The sequence below is a fragment of the Phoxinus phoxinus genome (assembly GCF_949152265.1).
Source record: "Phoxinus phoxinus genome assembly, chromosome: 23".
Classification (NCBI taxonomy): Eukaryota; Metazoa; Chordata; class Actinopteri; order Cypriniformes; family Leuciscidae; genus Phoxinus; species Phoxinus phoxinus.
The window spans coordinates 9755764-9783445 of NC_136898.1; the positions used below are offsets into that span (position 1 = coordinate 9755764).

At 38.0% G+C, this 27682-nt stretch overlaps 1 protein-coding gene across 9 annotated transcripts in view; it reads left to right on the top strand.

The window, feature by feature from the left end:
* Window positions 1-27682, top strand: part of cux1a (cut-like homeobox 1a) — a 115213-nt gene that overhangs the window by 13363 nt on the left and 74168 nt on the right. For all 9 annotated transcript variants that reach the window (XM_079599412.1, XM_079599416.1, XM_079599415.1 and 6 more), the window contains exon 2: window positions 17087-17197. In XM_079599412.1, coding sequence (XP_079455538.1) covers window positions 17087-17197 — 111 coding nt within the window. The remainder of the gene's footprint in view (window positions 1-17086; window positions 17198-27682) is intronic.

Below are 27682 nucleotides of genomic sequence, written 5' to 3' on the forward strand. Positions count from 1 at the left end.
TCTCAAAGTTACCCAGTGACGTTATAGTTATCAGTTTGTGCAGGATTGTATGAGGTGTTTGCCTTCAGTTCAGCTGGACTATTTCTTTTGGCAGGCCGATATGTACATCTGACACTGATGGCTTCCCTGGCCATCATCCAGAGAATATTTCAAACAACATGCTTTTTAAAAGACCGCTGTGCGTCCTGGGAGTTACAGCATAATTAAACAGACTTGAACCTCTCCGCACAGAAACAAATCACTATAAATATCGACATACTGTAAAGGGCTTTGTGACTGCGGTCTTCCATAGATTTTTGCATTTTGTTTTAGTTATTACATAAGATTTATCATATCAGTATTTCTTGTGCTTTGTTTTACAGGTGTAGATGCACGTCAAGACTTTTTCTTTATCCTTTTGTGCATTTTGTACAGAACATCAATATTGACCCTGTTTACTTTAATACATAGTTTAATTTGTGAACAAAATCATTGCACAATGTTAAATAATATATATATTATTATTAAACAAAAATGTAAAGAAAATGTAAACATTTATTTTTGTACTCTTATCAAAACTCTCTCTCTCTCTCTCTCTCTCTCTCTCTCTCTCTCTCTCTCTCTATATATATATATATATATATATATATATCTATATATATATATATATATATATATATATATATATATATATATATATTCACATTGTTTTGTCTTTTTTATTGGCATTTGGCAAACTGGCATTTGAAAAAATAAAAAGAAGAAAAAAGTCTGATCTTAACAAGACAGAACATCCAGTGCTGATGGTATGATTTGAGACCTCAGCCCACCTAAAACATCTCAATCCCTCATTCAACGGTCTGCTTTATCTTTGCGAGCAATCAGGTGGCGTATATTCTCTTTTAATCCAGGACTTTCACTTACACTGAGGTATTATCTCAGTTAAACACACATCCGTACACAGATACTCGTTCCAAATGCATCCAAGACCTCCATTATGGAGAGATGCATTATCTGTCACGCCGGAATGTGCGTATTATGGATTTACACGACCTGCATCCGAGGCCAGAGATAGAAGGGGGGGGGGGGGGGGGGGAAATGGGAGTCGATGAGTAGAAGCATCGTGTTTTGCCTCACGTTTCTTCGGTCTGTAACTATTGCTGGTGTCTGAGTCATCAGTTCAAGTCTCTGGGAAATATGTTCTGCACTATTTATGCTGCTGGTATAGTTCCAAGATTTAAACTACTGATTCCAAATTAGAGGATCGATCCAGAACTGTCTGATAGCAATCTGCCTTATCCAGGAAGTTCAAACAAGTTCAGAATCACTGGAATGTTGTTGCTTATATTGAGGACGGCACAGTCACATGACCAAGGTTTAAAATCCGCTATATGCACAGAACGTTCTTATGAACTTCCACAATAATATAAGCCAGCTAGAAAACTTCCGGAGAAACGTCACTTGTTGGTGTGGTATCTTCAATTTTCTGAGGTAGCTTTAAAAGCATCAATATTGTAATAGTTTATAATCAGAATATACCGTAGTCAGTTAAATAGGCAGGCCTAGCATTAATTTAGTTGTTCAAATGTAAAAAGAGATTTAACGGATGTTTAAATTTCAGCGTTTTGAACAACAGCTGAGCACTTTTGCTTTCCTCAGTTCCTCCTCAGCAAAATTCAATTGTACCACCAGTTTTCACTTTCCCAGCCGATTACCAACATTGAAAGAAATGGATCATGCATAAAATGTATCATCTGTTTCTATACACAAGATGTTAATCTTTCTGTTTAAAAGTTGTGATTCTCCACTCATACGTCTGTATTGTTATTTTAAGTTGGTTCACTTATAAAATGCGATTGCCATATTCCCAGGATCTCTTGTTTTTCTTTATAATTCCTTTGCCCAACTTGACAGGCCGCTACATCAGACACCGGAAGTAAAGTTTAGCCTTCGTAACACTGATTAAGCGATTACATTTCAGTAAGGTTGTTCTATATCAACATACCTTCTGATGTTCATTCATGCTTATTTCCTGCACTAAACAGTAGTAAAGAGGAAGAGATGAAAGCGGAGACTTTGTTTCACATCAAAAGTAACAAAGCACAAAACTTATTGTGATATATTGGATGGGAGGCAGTCACACTACAAACTTTTTGTACTGAAATTTAAAAAAGCATAGACCAAAATATAAATCCTTGGATTTAAGAATCGATGTTCATCAAAATGAGAATGAATTAAAATGTTGAACCAAGGCAGATCTTGAAGGCAGCAAGTAGCCTATAGAATGATCTCTTGACAGCTGACAGTTCACCAGAAATCCCTGAAATGGCTTATCGAAAACCAGGAAGTAACTGTACTTATACAGAATTTGAATGATAATCTGATATAAGTGATGTGAATGATTAATATAGCCTACTTTTTCAATGTTTTAGTTATTAGCCTTTGGTGTCTTCGTATGTCTCGAGATGTCATGTCCAGCCAGTGAGAGTCATCATGCACTGCTTTGCTGACTAATCCAACTGACGTTTTTGGCAAAGTCTGGCCTAAGAAAAAGTAGGGGGTAGTACTTGTGCATTCACGAGAGCGTGTATGCGTTTGCATCTGCCATTGTGTGTGTTTGCGCGTGTGTGGTCGTGCTTTGGCAGCGTGAGTTTGTTGTTCCCGGAGGCATGGTAGTGAAAGCGGACCCGTAGAAGGAGAAGAGCGCTCATGACGGTACTCGCTGGGAAAACCGCAGGCCAGACGAGCTGATTGGACTGCGCTGTGACACCATGTTTCCCATGTTCTGAACAGCTTTCACTGGAAGCTGGCCAACACAGAGGGGGACCCCTCTCTCCTGCTCTCCGCCTCTTTATTTCTCTCCTTTCTTGCCCTCTTGTGCTCCCTCTATCCCATTCAGACCGATGTTATTGAGACGAGAGGGTTGCTGAAACTGCAAACCAGCCTTTGAAATGGAAAACAAATTTAAGAAAACAAGCATGGATAGATTTCCTCACTGCTTTTCTCATCTACATCTCCTCCCCTACTGCATTTGTGCTGGATGGAAAGGGAGGTTTGATCCTCGAGAACTTGTCCTCATGTCTTTTCTAAATCTTCATCACTGGCTTTCTTCAGTGAAACACAAATGAAGATATTTTGGGATCCAAAACTACATTGGACCCTATTGAAATTCATAGTTTGAGACATTTCTTCAAAATTCCAAGTTTTTAGGTACAAATACCTTTTGGTTTAATTGTAAAATCTGCATTACTTCAGTTATTATGTTTGACCACTAGTCCTTCTCCATCTTGGGTTGTTTTTGTGCTAGTCATAGTGGTAATAACTCTCAATAGGTCACAGAGATTATCAGGCATTCACAGATGCGCTCAGATTAATTTAGCGTCGATGGGTTTAATTGTTCTTGCCGCTCTGTCGCTAGGATATAGACACAGCCGGGCAGGTGCACTGCAGGTTCTTTTCTGCGTTTCAACAAAAACAGCAACGTTGAGGTGGTCATTCATCCTCACGAACATAATCGAAAAAGAGCTGGCAGGGAAGGCCCATTTAGAAACGGCTCTGATAGCGTTCTGTTCGCGATAAATACTTAAAGCATTCGGAGAGCTCAGTCTGCGGGCTGCAGCGCATTTCATGCATTATTGAGGTTATGAGGGCTGAGGTGTTCTTCTGTGTCTCGCAGACAAAGACCAAAAAAGACGAGAGGCTTTGTGTATCAATGCTTCCAGAGCATACAGTGAGTTCTAGTATGCATTGATAAACCTTTATCGCTGAAGACGGTAATGTTGTTTTCGATTATGGGTGCTGTCACGAATCAATATCAATGCCAGAATCAAAACCAATATCCATTTTTGATAAGTTTCATAGCAAAAATGATGATATTGAGCATGCAATTTGAAATAAGTTTACCGTAATAAAAAAAAAAAAAATCAGTTTTATTTTAATAAATTAGATCAAAACAGTAGAATGTATTCTTCAGATAATTTGCAATTAAACACAAGTAAACATTCAGTAATAATAAAGTTTCAATAAAATCAAATCACCTTTATATAGCGCTTTTTGCAATACAGATTGTTTTAAAGCAGCTTTACAGTGATAACAGGATATTAATGCAACAAAAATTGTTTTGGCTGTCAGCAGATCTAGAAGAAAGTCATTGTCCAGTTTAAGTAAGTTCAGATTAGTTGATTAGTTTCCATTGTAAACATCATTAGTTATTCATTAATTAATTAGTAATTAATTTCTAATAAAAAAACAATTTACTAAAATTAAGAAGTGAACCAATTTTGCTGAAATTATGTATTTATCGGCTTGCTATGCTACGGGGCCATGTGGGTGACATGGTGATAGAAAAAAGCTTTTATGTTCACTCCCAAAACTTTTGTGTTCCCCCCGCATTCTCGCACAAGACTTTTGCGTCTCCCCGAGAAATTAGCTTTCACTCGCAAAAGCATTTAAATATACTTTTTCCTCCCATGACATATATTAAAAGTTTTGCAAATGAACAAAGGGTTTTTCAGTGGTATGAAAAACTATTTGCGCAAGAACGCAAAATTTTACGAGTCCAAGCACAAAAACATTGAAATGTGATATTTCATCCTTTCTCCTTATTTTCCTCAAATATAATTTTTTCACATCACCATGACTCTTTTAAGTGCTCACTAACAGTCGGAAACATGACCTTGTGTGCAGCGCACATGCTCCAACCTTTCGTACTGTTGTGCTTATGTGAGAGTGGCTCAAATTCGAATACTTTCCTGTGATCTCTCATTTGTTCTAACGCCCAAAAATAGTGCTCACCACCAATCTATCCTCGTCATATTTTTTTTCTTCCCCCCCAGCTGCTTTCGTGACTGTTTTCATGGTCTGTGTAGAACAGTTCCCCATGCAGTCTCCCATTATGTCGATATTGCATATTCCTTTGACTGTGTTTTGTATTTAGACATGGCACGTAAGCATATTCTGAGTTCAGGGCAGCTCAGCAGATGTGCAATGGAAGGAAATTCACAATCAAAATAATGTTCTGGATAATATGGCAGCGCGGAGTCGTGGGGATGGTGCTCGAGGGGGGGTTGGCGACTCGCTGAACTAAAGTTAGCAGCTTTTTTTTCGCTGAGTCAGTGTTTGAGTTTAGCTTTTCCACTCCGGGCTCGGGAATGTTTCTGCTGACGCATTCTTAATCCCTTCCTTTACTATACTTTTGTGAGCAGTTATGTGTCAGTTCTTGCGGTTTGCTAATGCTACATCACCACTATTATATGAAAATAAATGAACTAAACAAGCTTTTTGGGAAAAATTCCCCTTTAAATAAACACCTAGCTTTGACTTGGAGGTGTTCAAAGCATTTGAATATGTTTACCTTTAAGTGAATCTAAAGGAGGAGTTCTTTGTTGCCTTATCTAATGCTGTTAGAGACCTAGTGTTTGTGTTGATGTATGAAGGTCGGACTTGTGTAGTGTTTCAGACGAGGGTTGATTGACTGAGGCGTGCTGAAGGTCAGTCGTATTTCTGCACCTTCTCTAAGGTCACAGCCGGCGATGGCAGAGAGCCAGTACACACATATACACACAGACCAGTGCCAACACAATAGCAGGCAGATTACTGTTTACCTCACACACTGCCTTACATCTTTGCTGGCCTACTGTGTGTACACACTACTACTGCGAGTGCTATACTCCATTCTGAACGCAGAACTTGAAAATAGTGACTTGTGGGCTTAAGTTCAGTTTTTAATTGGTTTATTACAGAGAACATATTCGATCTCACATATTTGCAGTTAAAATGCTTGTGTATGATTTTTAACAAGTCAAGTGTGCAAGAAATAGTTCAACAATAGTTCAAGTGTACAATGAAAAAAATAGTTGATTTCTACTTTTTGTTGAACACAAAAGATACAATATTATTTTTCTCTCTTATAGTGACCTGTAAACATCAAGCTCCAGATTGGTATCATCCATCAAAGTATAATAAAGGTACCACTAGACGCATAAAAACTAGTTTCATTTGATGTCATCATTAACATCATAATGTTGCACACCAGGTTTGACACAGTTATGCCAAACATAATTTGTTCTTGCATGTCTCATAACCAGTCATCATGACCCATTCACTTAAAAAAAAAAAAAAAATTAGGAATGCACAGATATAATTTTTTTATTTTGATACTGATAAACCAATAATTACTCTTGTGTCATGTCTTATATTAATATTCTAAACTATTTTATCTAAATACAAAAGCTAAAAAAAACCTTGTCATTTTAAAGGCCAATAAAAGTGAATTTAGGCATGACACTATTATGTACAGTATGAAATATTTATAATATTATAATGTACAGTATGAAAAATATAATATTTAATAATACATTAATAGGTAAATAATCACAAATCGTTTAATTAATCTCTAATATACACTGGAAATCGATGTAATACTGCTATTTAGTGCATCAGCTTCAGTGAAATTAGAATACGGCACGTGTCGACTCATATATATATATATACAACTTGTATGATGCTGTATAAAACAGCAGCTCAAACATTCTTCAAATCCTTTTGAGTTCCACGGAACAAAGGAAATCATACGGGTTTGGAACAACAAGATGGTGAGTTAAATGATGGACTGTTTCTTTAAGACACTGAGCCAATTAAATACAGGCTCTGAATTGAATTAAGGTCTGGTTTTGGTTAGGGAATGTTATCGCTCTCATACAGTGTGCTGAACTTTATTTTATACTGTTTTAATGCAGCGGTGCGTGCCGTCTGGAATGACCGGCCCTCACTCGTGGAGCGCTGTAGCATGTCTCTGCCCACTTAACTTGCATAAAAATGTTTTTCTGTCTTTCCGGTGTGATGCGAGTGAAAGATACAAGAACCGCCTAATCAGCAGCTGAGGTGCTGAAGGTCACATGCTAATACGCAGGGAGATTAACCCCAACTGAAAACATGAAGAGCAGATTCGATCAGTTGACATAAAATACCGGTTGGGCTGTTTATAGGTGAAACACAGTCCAGGAATAATATGGAAAGATTAAAGTAATGTTTTAACTGGCTGATGTGTTTTTTGATCCACCTGCTATGTCACCATCTTTTGTGTTTTAGCAGCTCGATGTGTATACATGCTGACTGTTCAAAAATTGCAATCATTGTTGTATTCACCCTCCACACTTTTTTTGTAAAAAAAAGAAAATGCTATTGGAATTTCCTGAAATGTCATCCCCATTAAAGTGTCCATGATGCATCCTTTGAGGAGGTCTTAGACTTTTATTTCACAGTTCCTTTAAAACAAAGTTTCTTAGTTTTGTTCAATTCGAAGTCACATGCTTCGTTTAAAAGAAGTCGCACATTTGAAGTGTAAACCATGTTGATTTGAAGTTACGCATTTGCAGTGTAGATAGCTTTTTTGATTCAAAGTTGTGCACTTGCAGTGTAAATGTTTTATATTTGAAATTACGGAGTTGCAGTCAGGGCCGGCCCAGGCTCTGTTGGTGCCCTTGGCAAGATTTGGATAGCGCCCCCTACAAACCAACTAATACCAATGGTAACTGCACTGTCATGCATAATTAACGTGTTCTGGTCATGTATTAATATCGCGTCATGATGCAGTGTTTAAAATAATTAGTCCAAGTCCAACATAACATGTTATCAACTATTACGCAAATGTCCGCGTCATACTGGGACATTGGTGGCTTCACTTTTCTGCAATTGAAGAGAGTGAAGGTGCGTCGTCCATCTTTTTTTACAGTCTATGTTATACACACGCTCAGAGGGCTCCCTTTATAATCACTTAAAAGCGTGCTGAACTCCGAGTCAGCACTGAAAAAAACTGTATTTTAACTAACTTAAACCTCTGATTGGCCATTGTGTTCAAGTGATCAACAAACATGTCTATGATTGGCTTCATTGTTCAACGTTGTAAATAGAAACACTTTGGGTGCTTCTTAATACTCAAATTGATGATTCCTCCAGCCCGTGACCCTGAAACCGATCAAACTTAGCCATCTTTCTTGAAGGACATCTCAACTCTCTAATTGCACCACAAGGAAGCGAGGAATGAGGAGCAAGGAATCTTCATGAGGAGTCATGAGTTAGGATGCACGGGTGTATCCTTCCCTCGAATCCTAAGGGAGTGGGGATACGATGCAAGAAAACGAAGCAGGGATGAAATAAGAAATGAGAAGAACCCCTGGACACACTCTCCAGAGCACAAACACTAGGGTTTGTCAAATCCGTTTCCCCAAAAGCTTTCGTCTGGGAGAACTGGGCCTGCCTCTCATGCGGCGCCCCGTGTCATTTTATGCCATAGACAACCGCCACGTCACCTATGCCACGGTCAGGCCCTGGTGGCAGTGTTGAAACCTTCATTGATTCAAAGTCGTGCATTAGCAGTGAAGACCGCTTTTTTGAGTCATGCACTTGCAGTGTGGACAGCTTCGATGATTCACTCACACACTTGAGGTTTAGACAGTCACACACATTTGCAGTGTACACAGTTAATTTATAAGTCAAATGCTGGCAGTTTTTGATTCGGAGTTGTGCAGCTGCTGTGTAGACTGCTTCTTTGATTCAGAGTTGCACACTTGCAGTGTAGGCTAGATAGCTTTTTTGATCCACTTAGGCACCTGCACTTTAGATGGAAGTTGCACACATTTGCACATGTGCATTACAGTTAAGTTCAAAGTCAAATTATTGCAGTGTACACAGCTTTTGATTTGGAGCTGTGCATTTGCAGTGTAGACAGCTTCACTGACACTTGCAGTTTAGACAGCTTGTTGATTATAATTGAAGTGTTCTAGTTTTGCAATGTCGTCTGCTTGTAGACTTGTTCTTATTGTTTACACTAGTGAATGAGAACAACGAATCGGAACAATGCAGCTTGGCCTCTCTGAGTCAGTTGGACTACACTGTATTATCTAGTTCAGGTCACCGTCTGCGCCCCCAGCCCTCAACAATTAACCGCTTGTTGTCTTGTGAAGAACAAACACCCCCTTCTTTCTTCTCTCTGCCCCGTTATGCTAATTTCCAGTTATGAATCCGAGCATCTAATTAATTCAGTTTACAGCAGAAATTCCAGGATAAACAAACCTTGTATTAAAATGCAAATATGCAGAAGAGTTTGTGGTAGTTAGATGCCAGACTCTGTCACGAAATTCTTGAAAAATAATGCAGCACTTGTGCTCTTTTTTTTATTGCACAGCACCTCGCCCGCTGAATGAAGGCTTAGGACTAGCCATGTGTGTTTACGCTGAGGGCAAATATGTTTCCTATGGTGCTTTGCTCGCTGTGCATCACTTCATATTCTTTTCCCAGAGACCTTACAGTAGCACACAATGTTAAAAAAATATATACACAAAATGAAAAGGAAAAGACTGAGAAACTTGTCATTCATTATAACGTTCATTTAGTTTCATAGACATGCAGTATGGTAGTAAACAATCCTCACAACAAACAGTCTGACGTGTACTTTTGTGGAGTCAGTAATTGTTTTCTTTTTCTTTTCTCAAGTCGGTAACAATAACTCGGCTGCTATCCAGAAAGATGATCTCTGCCTCTTTTGTCATCCAGTCTCAGGCCGGTCAAACTGTTTGAGAAACAGTTCACGTCCCTCCCAACCAGAGATCCACTCCCAAGACGTCGCCTCCACTCCCAACCGGAGATATAATTGCCTTAATTAGTTTCTCTAAAACCCGCATGCATAACATTTAAAGAATGCTGTTATCAGTGGTGCAGGAGGCAGAGATGTATGTATTTGCTTGGGGAAACCTAAAAGTTTCTGGAGGTAAAGGCATGCTTCACTTTTTCTCAAAAACACATCAATGATTTTTTTGCAAAGTCCCTTACTGTATAACTGTGACAAGCAGTACCAACACGCGCTCAGACCCCCTCAGATTGCGATTCTTCCAGTGCTGACTGAAAGCCTCTGAAGTAAATTGCTGATCTTGTTGCATAATAAATCAAAGGCGGAACTATGGTGGTTTAAAGAAAGAAAGAATGAAAGAAATAAGAAAGAGAGAATAAGCTCTGGGCTTGTTCTTGTTCCTCAGCTTTAATGAACTACGCTGTAAGCCCTTGAGAGCTCTGTTGATAGCAAACATGGCGTGTAAGATGGTGAACCGGTCCTGGATTCATTACAGCCGTAGGAGCGGCTGATATCGCGAGCCCTGTGGACCGACCGGACCGCTCTGACAAGAGATAACGCTGATCTGTGAGAACGGCTTCGACAGAATTTGTTAAAAAGATACTATCCTAATGAGAATATTGTGTCAGTCGTAATCCCAATACTGTGACTCGGAGAAGCCTTCAAAGAATTTCAGTTTAAAGATGTGTAGAGATGTTAACAAGTTCACGATCACTCGAGTTGCTGTTAGACGAATCAGGTCTGACATGAGATTTATACTGTCGAAGAAACTTTTTTTTTTTGTGTGCGTTTTAAGCTGTCACTCCTGATGTCCAGCCTACAAAACAAGTTGGAATTAGTAATGCATGTACAGTCTGTTAAACCGCCTCAAAAAACTCCTGCCCTCCCCAGCTGGTATGAAAGGGAGTGTTCTTCTGTCAACAACTGGGACATTGTTGCACTGAGACGACCCAAATGTACTGCATCATAATCAGCAAGCCCCCATAATGCTTTGAGTGTCTCTTAATTGGATGGAAATGAAGTCTGGTCTGTAGTTTGTCCATACCTAATGAGACTCAACCCCACGGTCCCTTGTTATTCACAGATTCTGTGTATGCGAGCGCGTCGTGCGTGCGGTTGCCTGTGTTCCCAGAGGTTGCAACAGTGGGCTCTCACATTATAAAGCTCTGTGAACGTGGTGGTCTTGATTGGGTACCGCATGCCACAGTGTGAAGTTTCTGCACTATCGCAACCTCCTGCAACGATATTACTCACACGCCTTTGTCTGATTGTTGCTGTGTGATAGTGGATCTTGACGACGTGCCAAATCCTTGATTTGCAATTAAGCCATCTAAGCTAACGGAGACAGGAAGATTTAGTGTATCATAGACTACTGACACACATGCATTGTTCGTGCAGTGCGATTAGGTCATTGTTGAACTTTTTCAAGACTGTGTGTAATTCAAGACTCCGAACAAGGAAGGAACTGAACGGATCAGACCATGTTGCAATGCTTGTGGTTTGGTAAATGTTTGAATCAAAGTTTTTTAAATGCATTAAAATACCTGATATAGCATGTTGTCCAATATAAATGTAAATACAGAGACAATCACAGTAAATTACAATCATAAATGAAACATGATTTGTAACTTTCAGTCACTAGCCTGATTAACAAAAACCGTGTAATCACACTTTTCTTAGTTTTTCACCAAGTGACGGTCGGCCGTCGTTGAGTGTTGGCCGGCCCAGTTTTTGCAGTGTGTTTCGCACTGTATTTTGGTCATTTGAGCATGTTGAAGTGCCGTATGTCTGCCGTGAAGTGAGACAGTGCACGTGAATAAAAGCCAAAGTAATAAAAGCGAGCAAAGAAATCAAGACAATACAAATAGATGGCAGTTCTAATTTTATGCCATCTTACCTGAGCATTCCAATGCGCAAATATTTTCCACCTGGAATGAAGAAAGTGATCAACATTATTGATTCTTGCTTATATTTTCATAATTGAAACTTGCCTAACATTCAGAAGGGGAAGTAAGCGCTGGTTTGTTTACGGTTTATCTGCAGTCCTAGCTTCGGTTTCCCCTCTTGAATTATGAATATAGACTATTGATACCTACTGATATAGAAAATGTTTTCCTTACACACAGTCGCAGAATGCACATGCTTGTTGACAGTCGTCGGTAACCATTTTGGTGTGTTCAGACTCAGCTTTTTGACAGAGACTCGCCGCTAGTTCTTTGACGTTGACTTGGTGTGTCACAGCCTTAAGAAATATTTACCATTTTTATTATTTTATACAATTATTTCTGAACATCTAGCCAAGTCAAGTTTGAACAGTATTTGTCTTGATATTTCCTCTTTCTGCAAAGATATTTAACAAGTGAATTTGTTTTACATTTACACATTGTTGACCACTTCCTGTGTGGTGTTCTTAAAAAAAACAAAAAAAAAACTACAATCTAGATTTTTCTTTTCTTTTAGAGTGATCATATATAGTTTAAACGTTTAGAGTGTACTGGCAAGGTAATGATTTGGCTTCTTTAATTATTTTGATCATTTATTTTCAGTGAAATCATGTGAAGTGTGTGAGCAGAGATTTTCTAAAATGAATCTTACTTCCCAGCACTACATACAGTATGAGAGTTAAAATAGTGTTTTTTGCCCTAGCCTGCTTAGTTATTAATAATAAGTAGCTTGTTTTTATTTATTTATCTGAACTGCTGTTTGAGGTTACAACTACACGACAACGATGTACTAAAAAGGTACTAAAACGTTTTTCCTTCGTGTTTTTTGTGTACAACGTTGTGAAAACCATCCCTTTCCACACGGTTGCTTGAAAACGGCTAAAACCGCTGTATTATGCATGCCAGGCCAGTAGTTGGCAATGTGACTTTGTAAAGCCTATAGACTGAACACATAATGCTCATGTGCATGATGTCACCGTTTTCAATATTTTTCAATATTTCAATCAATATTTTTTGTCCTTTTTCACGGAGGCAAATATATTTTATATTTTAATTGTGTGTTATCTGCAAAATGTTACTTTTATTAACAAAACTTCATAGGGTGAAGTTTTCCCTCTGCTCACTGTTCTAACGTTCATACTCCCTGAGGACCAATTAAATCATCGCTCACAGGACTGGCACTTAAGGTGTGAGGGCACATTGACCCATTTATGTGAAAACAATATTAATATGGTTCTTCACTTTGTGGGTAAAGTCACACATCAGTGGCACCAGGCCCTTCGCTTTACTGCTAGGCTAACTCTAGAGCATCAAGGGGTCAAATGCAATATTCAGTCTTTAGAGGTCACAAACTCTTAACACAATGTCGAGGGATCTCTTCTCGGGATGTGACAAGGTTAAGTTCAAACTTCTGCTGCCAAATCTTTGGCTTAGGTGTTTAACAGACCCCACTACAGTATACACAGAGTCAAAGCTCAAAACGACGGGTCAGCGTTGAGATTAGTTGCTCACACAAAGCAGGTTTGTTATAAATGGTAGCAGCAATAGCAAAGACTTTGATAAAGGGCTTAACGGCTATGCCGGCGTAAAAATAGATTAGCTCTATCTGTGCTAATGGCAGTCGTTGGTGCCTTTCAAAACACACATACACACGCACGTCTTTTATAGTTTTTTCACTTAAGTATAAAGTCATACCCTTCAGAAATCAGGTCACCTTTTTTTAGACCAAATGATTAAAGGACAAGCTATAAAAAACCTCAAACTGTAAAATCTTTTTATTTTTTGGCTAACTCAAGTACACTGGACAATTCTTTCTTTTATTTGGGGGCTTTTTAACACTTTTTTTTTTTAAGGGCAGTGAAGAGGTGACTAAATCTCAGTCAACAAAAAAAAGTGTGACTTTTGTGGTGCTGTTGACTTTTTTTCTTTCTTCATACTGTTTTTTCAAGTAGGGCTGCGTGATATTTGGAAAAACTGATATTGTGATAATAATTTTTGTGTGTGATGTTATTGCGATATAAAAACATAAAGGAATTTTCAAAAGATGACTTGAATAGCTGTTGTGGAAAGAGTGAATCATTTTACAATGATTAGGGTGATTTTCTTCATAGAAATTAAAAATAATAAAGCTATTAATCTGAAGACATTTGAGTGTGAACCATCCTTATAGGGCGGAACAATTTGGGAAAAAAACTTCTGTTTACTCTTTACAAGAACAAACTCAAGCCTCTTTCAGCCATCAAAGTGAACAGAACCCACTTGAGTTTCATAGGCTATATATTCCCACTGTTTTGTGACCCATTCGGTATAAAAGAATGTATAAAAGATTCGGTTTAAAAGAATGTAAACTTAACTTTTTAATTAGGAATGTGTGATGTTTTTTTCCATTTGTGTTCACTTAACCAGCTTTTCTTGCTAACAGAATTATAAACCCATTTGTTCAGAATTCTATCCACCATTTTTAGTTACAGTACAGCTCCCACGACAAAAGTGTGTCTGCTGTCCTCTCACCTGTGTTAGAATCTTGCTTTGTTTTTATCTGTTCCTGACTGCCTCTGAGCTGTTGACCCTCTTGAGTGCTCAGGTGCTCTGTGGCTCAGCGACACTGGCAGTTATAAAGAGAGAGAGGAGGAAATCTAATGGCCTGTGAGAAAGATAGGTTATGAGAGAATGAAGGAAGAAAAACAGCAGCTATACGGAGAGAGAGAGAGAGAGAGACCGGGAGAGAGAGAGGCCTCGCTGACGTTTCCCTGCTGCATATGCAGCTGATAGTATCTGGCAGGGCCTGGCTCTCTGGGGAGCCCTGTAATCTGTTCCATCAGCGTTTACTACCGAACAAATTAACTAAGACAAGCACCGCCGCCTGAGCCAGCAGAATTCTTCCATTAGGAAAATTATAAAGCTATTATGGGGAACAATTTGGTCCTTTATATAAACGACTCTCATTGGAGGGCTACAGGGCTTCCTTGAACTACACCAGGGGGGCTGGATGGAATACCCTTGGGGGCATTACCACTATTGATACCAATAGGAAAGAAAAATTGCACTCTTTAATATCTCAAACATTTCTCCTCGATGGCAGTGAGATTAAATAGAGAGTTTATTAAGTCTCTTGAGAAGAAAAGACCCCAGGAAGCTCAGTATCTTAACATTTTAATTATTTTCCCCAAGTAATTTTAGGAGAAATTGAGACAAAGTTGATACTTCACTGAAGAACTTTCTTAAGCTTTGAAAGTGCAACTTTTACTGTATTATGATTCATTTTTGCTGAAATTTTGGTTGCACAACCTTAAAAATGGTGTAAGACAAGAATATATCTCCTGATTATTACATTCACAAATCAGTTCTGAAGTTGACATTTTCAATCCAACTCACTTGATTTGTTTAAAAATGGTCAAGATTGTGAATCAAATAAACCGTTTCTTTTCATTGAACCCCTTTATCTGTTTGACAGTTCAGAACGATTTATTCGCAAATGCTTTCCTAAGTTGGAAGCATAAGCTTTACTGTATTATTTATCATTCATACTTCCTGTAATTTTGGCTGAACGAATCGCATTATGGTGTAAGGCAAGAATATATGTCATGATTATGGAGAGGTAATGTATATAGGCTACCCTTAATAGTCATGCGTACATGTCATGTTAGTGCATTGTTAGGCTAAATGCATTATGTCACAATTTATTTCCGTCACAGTCTCACTGCATGTTTTAATAACAAGTCATTTAGGAAGACCAGAACCAGAGCCCACTTACATAGCATGACGTTTTTATCTAAAACATGTCCCATTGACCCAGAAACCAATGATCCACACCCGTCTCTTGGGATGGTATTTTAAAACCAGATTTGTCCCTGGAGATCAGCCCTCGTGCTTTTACCTTGCCAGACTAGCCAAACAACGCTCCGTCAGAGTGCTTTGCGGAGCCATGTGTCTTCCTATGTGGAAGGAGGAGGTGATAATAACAGAGGAGAGTAAAACTGGGGCGAGACTGTGGTGACTCAGCCCCCCAGTTGTTGTGTTGGAGGTTTGGGGAGTCTGGCGCACAGAGTTCCAGCCTAATTAAGTTGATTTGTTCCCAGCATCTGGCTCCCAGATGTCAGACGATATTCTTTAGCTCAGCTCCCTGCTGTTGAGAGGAGAGGAGTGGGACGGCAGGGACCGCAGACTGCTGACTTTTCACGAGGCCCACCAGGGGTGGGACTACAGCGTGCTGTAGGTGACTGATGGATGCGGTGGCCAATCGCAGTGTGTTTGTCGCAGACTTTGGGGAATCTGATTGGTCCCTTCGAATGAGTGGTTTATAGCTGCATGCATTATGCCTGCAGGTGCATACCAAGCAGCTTTCTCACACCTTATAAAACGTGTGTTTTCTGCAAAATAGACGCCGTGATGTTTGGTGTGAAGGTCCATTCGTATTGTTTTTACAGCTTTTGGTTATGACGGATACGACTGGTCTGAGGTCGATGACTGTGCTTGTGGACAAAAAAATTGGTATTGCCAAACTCCACATAGATTGGTGACAAGTAGTAATTTTGAACCAGTTGATCCGAGTCACATTTCGGACTGAATGATTCATTTGCAAATCAGTTCTTAAGTTGACATTTTTACTGCGTCTGAAGTCGCTTACTGTCGGAGTAGGTACTAGGTACTACATTTGAATTTGAATTTACTTTGCGACTGTTTAAAAAGTATGTTCTATATAGTAGGCTATATGACTATGAAATTCGGACAGTAACAACATGGCGGATGTAGTATGTCACGTGACCTACCAGCATCAGTTGCATACGCTTCACTTCCATTCATAAATCCCCTCCTGTGGCCTTATGGGATAGTCGAAGTGTGCATCGAATGAGTACTTCAGAATCTTGGTGGAAGTAGTAGTACTTTTCGCCTACTGTTTTTTGATACTATGCATTCGGACATACAACTGTTTTGATACTGTTTTTTATATTATATAGTAGGGGAGTATTCGATTTTGGACGCAGCGCTTGAACTCTAACTGAGTTTAGTCCAAATTGTGAATTGAATCAGCTGTTCATCAACTGTTCAAACTATTTTTTTCAACAAACCAGTTGATTTGATTCACAATCCAAAGCAGTTCATTCACAAATATATTTTTAAGCTGACAATTTAAATCCAACTCGCTGAATCATTTAGAGAATCAAATCAGCTGGTTTGTCGATGCTTCAAATAAATCTTTCTTTTCTTTTCTCACAATTCAGAATGAACAAATCCTTAATGAATCGGTTAAGTTGACATCTTGAATCCAACTCATTGAATTATATTTGTCTAAATTGTAAATTGGATCAATGATCTTTCAGTTTGGAACAAAGTTAAAATGAGTAAATAATAAAATAATTAGAATCTTTATTTGTCTTGGAAAGACAAATCGGTTCTAAAAATCCCCAAACTAAAAGTATTGCCAATTGTGTAAATTAAAGGTTGATATTTAGGCACGGCTCACTGATCTCATTTCATTTATGTACTAAAACCGTTACTCTGGAATCTCACGTGAATCGTTTCCCTTATCTGTCCCCAGAAAGAACTGGATGCCACCGCCACAGCCCTGGCCAACAGACAGGATGAAAGCGAGCAGTCCAGGAAAAAACTCATCGACCAAAGCCGCGAGTTCAAGAAGAATACTCCAGAGGTGAGCGAAAGCGAGAAATGGAGTGAGAGATGATTCTCCAAATGATAGGAAGCTCAAAGGTAGTGGAGCGAAGGGGAATTTGAGTGCCTAATTTTCATATGTCTGGACTGGCACATCCTGGTCTCCTGGGTACATGTGAAGCACCATATTTCAGCATTTTAGATCAGTTCTTCTGCTTGCATTCTACCTCCATTTTTGCTGCTTTCATGGTTTTAAATGCGCACCCTGTAGAGTTGCAGTCTTGTTATTACAATTGTTCCACTTGAGTTCTATACCATGACCGTGCCTTTAGATTACTTTTCAGATTTTGCACTTGTCTGAAGCTCGGCATGGCCTCGTAAGAGAGGTCATTGGCAGAGAAACCAGAGGATATTATGGTTTATCCATTTAGGGAATACTCGGTCTGCATGAATAGCGGCGGACGGTCGTGTCCAGACCATAGGGTTGTCTGTGAGGTCATGTTCCAGAGGAAAAACCGACGATGCATGTTAGCAAGACAGTAAGGATCAGTGATTCTTTATTTACTGAAAACCCTCTCAGATCTGATAGAGTTCTAAAACAAATGCGCCCTGACAGTAGGAGAACATCACGACTATTGGATCAGGATGGTTATCATCAGATGTTTGTTCTGTTTAGAAACAGATTATTCTTAATGTGTGGATGTGATGTTTATAGACTCTGTTTCTATCCTATAGTAGTTACAGACTCAAAATCTTAGCTTTCTGTCAGGTCCATGCATGGATGAGTGACATTCATGACGTTTAACTCATTTATCGGTTTTGACTCCTTTATTCTGAAATTTATTTGTAAAATAAATCCAGATAGGATGTTTAATACAAGCGAAAAAATCTGAAAATAATATGAAATATCGTATTTTTGTAGAAATATATTTTATGTTATTTAGCCATATGCAATTCTATTTATACATTAATTAATTTAATAAAATTGTATTATTAATATTACTACTACCATTACTACTACTAATAATGATACAATATGTATAATAAATGTAAAAAAATATACAATGTATAAAATTACAGTATTGCATACAAATGTTATATTAAATTCTGCTATATAGTAAATAATTGCAAATTAGTGAATCTAGTGACCATTTGTTCTGTTTTCTGAGGCTGTTTATTTATGTGTTTGGTGTTTGTCTCAAATTTAGTATTGTACTGAAGACAAAACTTCATAAATCTAATGGCTCAGAACAGTGCAGATCAGGATGTAGTAATTGCGTCCTTCAGTCATAATGAATTTAAAGAAAGTAGAGACATCAGACATCTGTCAGAAGACTTCTGGAGTTCAAAATAACCGTGGGCTTTTCTTTTAGTCTTTGATTAATAATATCCTTATCAGCCTAAGTGTGCTTTTGTAAAGATTTCAGACAGGTGCCTCCAATCTTCCAAACGGCAAATCCGTATAATTCCGTACTGTATTTGGTTTTGAGAAGTCTCTGCCAGCCCATCTGGGGTGTCGAGAACTCAAGGGCACCGCGGCGCTCCGGCCTGCTCTATCTTTGATCATGGTTGCCGTCGCCTCCTGCCCTCCTCCCTCTCGCTCCCTCTTTCCTGCCTCTCGTTTTGCGAATTCCTCGCGAGTTACCACTCCCAGAGAGTGCCGATGAATAAATGGAAAATAAAAAACCTGTTTTGTCTCCGGAGCCTCAATAAATCAGTCCCCCTTTTCCATTTAAAATGTCCAGGGCTGCAATTTATGTCTGAGCTTAATAACCCGTTACTAAATTAATCGTGCTGGGGGTTTTGGCTGGGAGGCCACGCGTTCGGAGATTCTGTGAACCCTGTAAAAGAAAAAAATAGTCCATCTGAGTGCTTTTCTGCCCGGTACCCAAGGTGCAAGACATCAAGGGCCTCAGTCAGAGAGGTGGAAATTCTATCTCTGATGAGGGAAGTTGGAAAGTTACCTTAATGGCTGGACTGCTGGATGTGGAATTAATGTGCCATGGCTACCTTGCCGTACCGTTTCTTCTGACACAAGGCGAGCCGTAATCTACCGGTAACTGTTTTTAGCTTAATTTGAATGTTTGTGCTTAATTTACACATTTGCATCAGGTTCCACCAGTTCAGGGAACAGATCACCCAGGAAAATAGAAATTCTGTCATGTAATTGTCATTCCAAACTTTCTTCTGTGAAACTCAAAAGGTGAGTTTTTGCGGAAATATCCTTGCTAGCTTTATAATGAAGAGCGGAGTTTTAAGCTCCAAAAAAAGTATCATAAAAGTAGTCCAAAACTAATTTTAGCTTTTGCTCAAATATTGAAGTATTGATGCAGGACGTTCATGACATGTTTTATGGATTCATAATTTTTGCCTCTTCAATTTAAAACATTTTTAACACATTTTTTTATGACAAAAGCAAAGTAACGTGCTTTTAATATAGCACAATTTAGTGAGAAATTTCAAATTTAGTAATTTTAATACATTTTCATTGATTTACAGGTAATTATATTTTAATAATATTCCTGCAATATGTAATACAATAAAATGTATTATTATACAATATTTTAGACAAATGTCATTAAAATCTGCCTTACAAATATACACTACGTGGCAAAAATTCTTCTTTTCAAACAATAAATAAATCCACTGAATTGGACTGATTTAGTTGTTAAAATCCACGTGAAGCGGAAGTTCTTCTAAAGAACTTGGCTTGTTTTTTCTGTACTGGGGATTGATTGGCTCTAGAAAAGTAGGCGTTCCCTTCGGAGCTGGCAGCAGACTGACTGTTGCAGGGGATGTTCTACCCAAGCCGTCAAACTGACATCATCAGAGATGGAAGGCCATTCCACTGGGGAAGTACATTGTCAGATATTGATTAAAGATTACGAAGACAAAAAAAAAAGAATGAAAAGAAAAGTGGATCAACTTGCACTGATTAATTGTTTATCACAAGACTAGAAATGTGTGCTAACAGTAAATGGGGTCAATTTTGATTTCATACTGACTTAAGTTTCACTCACTGACATTAATAGCCCACTTTAGGGAAATATTATTAATGTATGTTTTTTTTTGTTGTTGTTGTTGGTTGGTTTGTCACACAACGCTCTAATGGCTTCAGAAGACTTGAACTATAGCACTAGAACGCTTTTGTAGAAAAAAATGATATTTATGGTGCTTTTGTACTTTTTGAAGCTCTAGTCCCTATTCATTGTAAATGGACAGAAAAGAGTGACCAGTGTGTTATTTAAAATTTCTTCTTTTGTGCTCCACTAAAGAGAGAAAATCCATACAGGTTAGGAATGACATGAGGAAATAATGACACTTTTTTCACGTTTGGATAAACTGTCTCTTTAAAGGTTTCAGAACTTGTCTGTATATATTTAGACAGATGAATTGCAATTTTTGTTTCTCTGTCTCTCCATATCCGTTTCCATTTTCAGTCTACTAATGTTCCACTCACTGCAGTTGTGTAATTGTTATTGACTAGTTATTTATGTAGCTCCTTCATGGTTCTGGTTCGCCTCAGGATGCTGGTTGAAAAGTTTATTGTCCGCTATGTGATGTCAATGTGACAGATAGGGATTTGTTAGGATGACCCGTTATTTTCCAACCGATTACGTAACGTCTGTGTTTTGCTCGGCGTGCACCTGTGAAATAAATAATCCTAAGCAGCCGTTAAATTTGCCACAGATCACTTCATTTAGTCTTTTTTTCGAATGCATAAATATTTAAACCAAACAACCTCAGCATTTGGTCCTATTTTCGCTTTGCTTTCGCATGCTCCTTTAGATGAAGTTTTAAATGGGATGTGATGGAGACTGAAAGAGACCAGTGTGTCGTCGCTGAAATTATATTCAGAACTGCCTGCATGATGGAAATATTTTCATAAGGTCATGTGCATTCCCTCCCCTCTAGCTCACATATTTTGAGTTTATGCATTAGACACCATTGATAAAAATCACATTTTTTGCATTTTTGCTGAAAGTGTTGCACCACATGCAAACACCATAACTTGAAGAGCGCATTTAAACTTTACGCTGAGTGTTTGATGGTGAATAAACCACACAGATGTTAAAAGCGGTGCCCTTATACACTCTTTAAAGTGAACATATAAGGTCTTTTAAACACATTTTACTTCCGTAATGTGGAATTTTTGGAAGTTAAACAATAGTCAATTACAAAAATGTAAGGTGGGACTTGATATTATATCTATATGGCAGGTGGTTGGAGGATAGGGCTTGAAAACGAAGACTGTTTGGTGACTTCAGATTGAAGGAAAGTCGCAATGAAAGATTACAAAAACATGTTTTACTACCTTTGTGCAGTGATGAAACATTCATAAGATCTGAAATGTGTATTAAGATTTGAAATATGGTCATTTTGATTGCATATACTGACTTTATTTGATGTTTATATGATGGACAGGGCTGTGTGCCATTAAAATTTACTTGAGAATGTTTTTTCAATTTCAATGTGAATTTAAAATGATGCAGAATTTAAATTTTTTTAATTAAAATGGAATTAAATTCAAAGAAACTCATTTGACTGCTATAAGTGTACTTAATACAATTAGTTTTAAAAAAACAAACATATTTTGTTGTTTAATAAATTAACTTTCATTTTAAAAATATACTTTTTTTAAATTACCATAAAATCTTGTTTTTGGCTGCATTGATCTTCAGAAATCCACTCATGCAAAAAAAGTATTCTACATATCAGGGAATAAATAGGCATTAATTAGTCTAATTTATGTCATTTTGTCAAAACTATTTTTGCGTTCTTTGAATTGCAATTTAGTGAAATTCCTCTTCCTACTATTTCAATTCGACTTCCTACAGGTTCTGACCAATTCAGTGCAACTCATGAATTTAAAGGGCTAATTCTTAAATTCTGGCATTGATCTAGTGAGAATATTTTATTTATTTATTGTTTTTGTACTATGTTTCATTATATTGTCTACATGCGCATCGATATTTCTTCTGCTGATTCTCAGCATCAAAGGCCACTATAAAGAACAGAGTCAGTCATCAGGTTTTTTTTCAGTTATGATTGTTGTGTTTGCGTCAGCCATTTTGATTTTTGCTCCTTCACTGGGTTTGATGTTGCCTTAAAGGGGACGGCTGGTTGGCCTCTGGACGTTGTGATGTTAGTGTCCGGAGATTTCATTGGCTGCCAGGGCTGGTCAGAGAGAGCTGTGAACTGAATGGGCCTGACAAAATGAATACAGTAATTAGGGCTGATCCACTGGCATGCCGCCCACGCTGGCAGACTGGCGTCTTACACTGTTAATTATAGCCGTCCCGTTCGTAACACGACGTTAGGGTATTTACCAAGGACTGAATTTGTTACAGTGTATTTGTGTGTGTGTGTGTGTGTGTTTGTGTATCTCTGTGTGTAGAGGTAGTGAGAGAGAGAGAGCATTGTGTGACTAGCGCACTGAAAAATGCCTTTGATGTTGACACTGTAATGGAGGGATGGGGGGCTGGGAGGCACAATCCAGAGAGGTCTGGGGTCGACATATCCGGTTTGTAGACCCGAGACATTCACTACGTTTATACGTGACCGATTAAGTGTTTTCACTGCCAGTAGGAAAGAGAAATCACGAGTCATGTTTCTTTATATATGACAATTGTTTCTTCTAGGCTGCAGTGAGATTACATGTGGAGACTTTAGCCAAATTTTTCCTGAGAAAAGACCCCAGTAATCTCAAGTGTCTCCATTATAGTTTCAGAAGAGAACAAAAACAACTGTGGAATAGCCATGAAATGAAAGTCTGCATTCAAAAGTCAGAGATTTCAATATGAGCTTAAACAAGTGTTGTATATTTGAAATATACAACACTGAGAACCTCATGAATTCTTTTGAGCTATGATAAAGTAATCGGCAAGCAATAGTTTTCCTGTGGGATGTTTGCACACATGTTTAGTCTATCTTGGATCAACAGGTCTTATTCAGGGTTTCAGTCATGTTTAATCATGCTCTTTCTCAATATTTTGTGTATATATTAAACTTACCATTTTTAAAGTGGCTTAAACAGCAATGATATAATAATCTGACTAAATATTGTTTATATTTTGGTTTAGAAGTAATATATACATATTTAATTAATTAAAATACTGTTTTATTTCTATTATACACTACCAGTTTGTGATGAATAAGTTATGATAAATAATTATTATTACCTTCATTCATCAAGGAAGCATTAAATTGATAAAAAGTGTTAGTAAAGACATTTATAATGTTATAAAAGATTTCTATTAAAAAAAAAGCTGTTCTTTTGAACTTTCTATTAAGAAAAGAATATTTATCAAATGTATCACGGTTTCCACTTGCTCCAATATTAAGCAGCGCAATGGTTTTCAACATTGATAATATTAATCAATGTTTCTTGATTACCAAATCAGCATATTAGAATGATTTCTGAAGATCATGTAACGCTAAAGACTGGAGAAATGGCTGCTGAAAATTCAGCTTTGCCATGACATAATAAATTACATTTTAAAATATATTGAAATAGAAAATAGTTATTTTAAATTGTAATAATATTTCAAAATATTACAGATTTTTTACTGTATTTTTTAAATTCTGTCTTGGTTTGGATAAAATACTCCTTTCAAGAACTTTCAAACACAAAATCTTGCAGATCACAAACTTTTGAATGATAGTGTGTATATATAGTGCCATAACGTTCATAATGGACCTAGTTTTATTGGATTGTTTTTTGAATGTTTGTGTTGTGTATATATTTGAATGAGATAACATCCTGCATTTTTGGAAAAAATGTTCGAAGTTCTTCTGTGTCCTGTCAGAAGTGATTTGCTTTTACATGGTATCCTTGAAGAGGGGCTGACCTACTAAAGGCTTGTGTGGGAGAGACGGGTCAGGGATATCTGTCTCTCTGCATAGCCTTCAGGTTCATGGTGGGGTTTTAGCATTAGTGCCTATGCATCTCCTCCTGACAGGATAGTAGAGCTGAGTAAAAGAAAAAAGTAAAATATCAAAATAAACTTCAGAGTTGTTGATGATTTCTTTCCTCACCCTTCCCCCTCCTTGGGTTTTTCTGTGAGGTTGAGAGCACTTGTTTAATGTACTGGTTCATTGTATTTGTGCCTGTAGGATTTGATCCATCTGCTCACCCAAAGTGGGAATGAGACTGGAGTGGAACTGATGGGGCTTGACTGTGTGCCACTTCCTGTCTCTCTCAGCTGACTTGATTGGCTGTTCCTCAGAGCTTCCTGTCTGATAGTCACCACTGGACTTTGCTGAGTGTTATGCATTTGGATATTCTGACTACTATGTCTATGTTATGAATCACGCTGCCCCACATTTAAAAGCGAGTCGACTTCAATTTCTCTTAGATCACTGCTGGTTGTGCTTGATTGGTAGTTTTTGAAATTAATGCTGATTCCTTCATAATTGTATAATATTTAGTGTTCATGTCCGTTCTAGTTTATCATCACCCGCCTGGTGACTTTATTACCGACATGAAATATTCAAAAATGAGCCAATTTCTGTGATGTCATAAGGATTCATTTATTTTCCCATCAGAATGCATCACTGAGCATGTGTGAGTACCCTAACCTGACACTGAGCACTTTGGGTCTGTAGGAAGATGCACGACTAGAGCTGAATATAATTTTTCCACCTTGTTTAGAATCCCTTTGTGCTGAGATATTGCACTGGGTCATTAGAGCCGACAGGAATGGGACAAGGAATGGGAATAGGAGCCGGAATGGGAACCTCCCTCTGGAGTTCTGGGGGTTCGTCTGTCCCTGAGCTGCCTGGAGAAGAGTAATCTGTCTTCTCGAGGCGACCTAGCCGACAACAGATTGGTCACGTTAGCCGAGCCTTTTGCAACCCCCAGCGATCCTTTCAAAACCCTGCAATCTACAGTCCTGCGGTCAGAAATCAAGCCTTAAAGGGATAGTTCACCCAAAAATAAAACTTCTGTGATCATTTACACACCCTTATGTCATCCCTAACCTGTATGACTTTATTTATGTGGAACACAAAAGAAGGTATTTTGAAGATTTCTTCTTGCCCAAATAATGAAAGTCAGTGGGGTCCAAAACAGCATTAAACCTCATTGACTTTCATTATGTGGACAAAAAACTTTTTTTTTTTTTTTTTTTTTTGTTTACGGGCAAGCAGCTCATTGAATTAAATCTGATAGTATTTTCTTACGCACACTAATAATCTTTGCTTTATTTACAACTTAATTAAAAATTGTTTTTACATTGCACGAGGGTGTGTAAAAGATTATAGAATTTACATTTCATGTGAACTATCAATTTATATCCTATAATGACTGGGAGGATCTCGGATCAGAGCCTGGATGTATCAAGAATCCAATTCCCCTGTCCATTTTATTACACTAATTAAGCAATTAAATGCAAACAGTCTCAAGTTTGTTTGACACACACCGTGCCAAAAGCCTTTTTTTCCTCCGTCAGCTTTTTCTTAATTTCATTTTTTGACGTTTGATTAGAAAATCTTCGTATTTGCATTTAACTTTATCGTACAATTCCTACGCTTTGGTTAACTGTGAATCAATACAGTAAATAAAATGTTTGTTTAGCCTGTTTATGAAAGAACCTTTATATATTGTTCTCATGAGTGAATACTTATGTTCTTTGTGCTTAAATACAAAGAAAACATCTACTATTGTTTGTAGGGTGAAAAAGAATACTTATATTCTTAGAAAGCGAGTACTTGCACTGTCACATTATTGTTTAGTGCCAAAGAACACTTATACTCTTTGTTTGGGTATTTTACGCAACCTTATTCTGCCTAAACAACATATTATTGTGTCAGTGAGTGTGTGTGTGTGTGTTTGTTTGTGTGTTTTAGCGTCTGCAAGCACCCGATAACCCACACACTCATCTTCATCTCCTTGGGTGGGCAGTGTATCGGCCTTGGGAGTGTGATCAGATTTCATGCTGTGCTCCATCATTCCCGAGCAAACGGCTGCGCACTCGGATGCACGCTGAAACATGCACACTCAAACGCATATGCTCTACACACTCGTAAAGACGCTCTTCGTGTGTAAAAGAACACAGACAGGCATGCACACATGCACAGACGCCATTAACCCTAGATCCACTTACCACTTTTCAACACTAGGCTTGCCTGTCCTGTGCTTTTCAGCGCCGCTGAACCTCCGGAAGCCCGTCCTCTGAAGGGCCCCAGTCTCAATCACCTGGTCCCCAGTGTTAGATGTCCTAACAGAGACCTACTTTTACTGATTAATGTACCTCAGAGGTCTTTGTCTGACTTGGGTTACCGATTCTTAAAGTAAATCCGCACACACACCTGCACAGCGCCCTTTTTAACAGCCCTTAATAGGGCTGGGCATTGACACAAATTTCTTGATTCAATTATATTTTAATTCACAAGCTTGTAATTTGATTAAATTCTGATTACAATATAATTCTATATCAAATTTTGTCAAGGAAAAAAATCTCTCTACTAATGCTGTAAACTAGAGATCTGTGCGGAATGGCTTTTTATATATAATGGTAGATAATGGTAGATTTTATCCCGCTCCCGTCCAAAACTTTTCACGTTTTTATTAAAACATATATTAATAATGAAGAACAGGTTAAGCAAAATATAATGAATATATAATTAGTGCATATATTTAGCAAAATGCTCTTCTCTAGAGTTCATTATTTTTAGCTGACTAATGAGGTTTTGGTCATTGAACTACTTTTCTGAGGTAAATGTAACATTTTCGTGACATTGTTTACAAGCTGTTTTATTGACATCTTTCAGTGCTTGAAACGCTGATTGAGCGATTACATGATACAGATTTTGGGAAGTTGTAATGTATCTTTGAACATACGTTCCAATATTCATTCATGTTAATTTAGTGCTATAACTAGTAGTAAAGAGGAAGAGTTGGTCGGTTCATGTTCGCTTCGCGCTGCTGCTTTGCTTGAACTAAAGCGGCTACAGCAATCTGTCACCAATACAGCATTTATTGTTTGAATTAGGTTATAAAATTGGTTTTTTTTTATTATTTTTTTTTACCAAATTTGATATCAAAAGTAAAAAATGACAAAGCTTATTGCGGTTATTGGATGGGAGGTGTTCAAAGTTTGAATCAAAGTTTGAATCATCAGCTGAAAACCGTATAGACTACACAAGATTGATTCTTCAATTGATTCATCAAAATGAGAATAGATTAAAATCAAGAAATCTACATTTTTAACCCAGCCCTAGTCCTTAAACTTTTGGTGTGACATAAAAGATCTGGGATATTATCCTCTCCTATAGGCCCATTAAATTGTACCCTATTTTAGTAGTTTGCTTAACATGGGATATTTTAAGCACCCACAGCCAGGGCCGCCTGACTAATGCGACAATCATTCCTGTCATCTCTTTATTTGGATGTGGCTGCCATATTTTTACCAGTGCTGAGTGACAATGGCCAAAGCTTGCTTGGATGTATGTACGCGGCTGCGCCGTTCCTTCACCCACCCTGCCCAGTGCCCGGGTCTCTGCCCGTCACTCCATCTGCCAC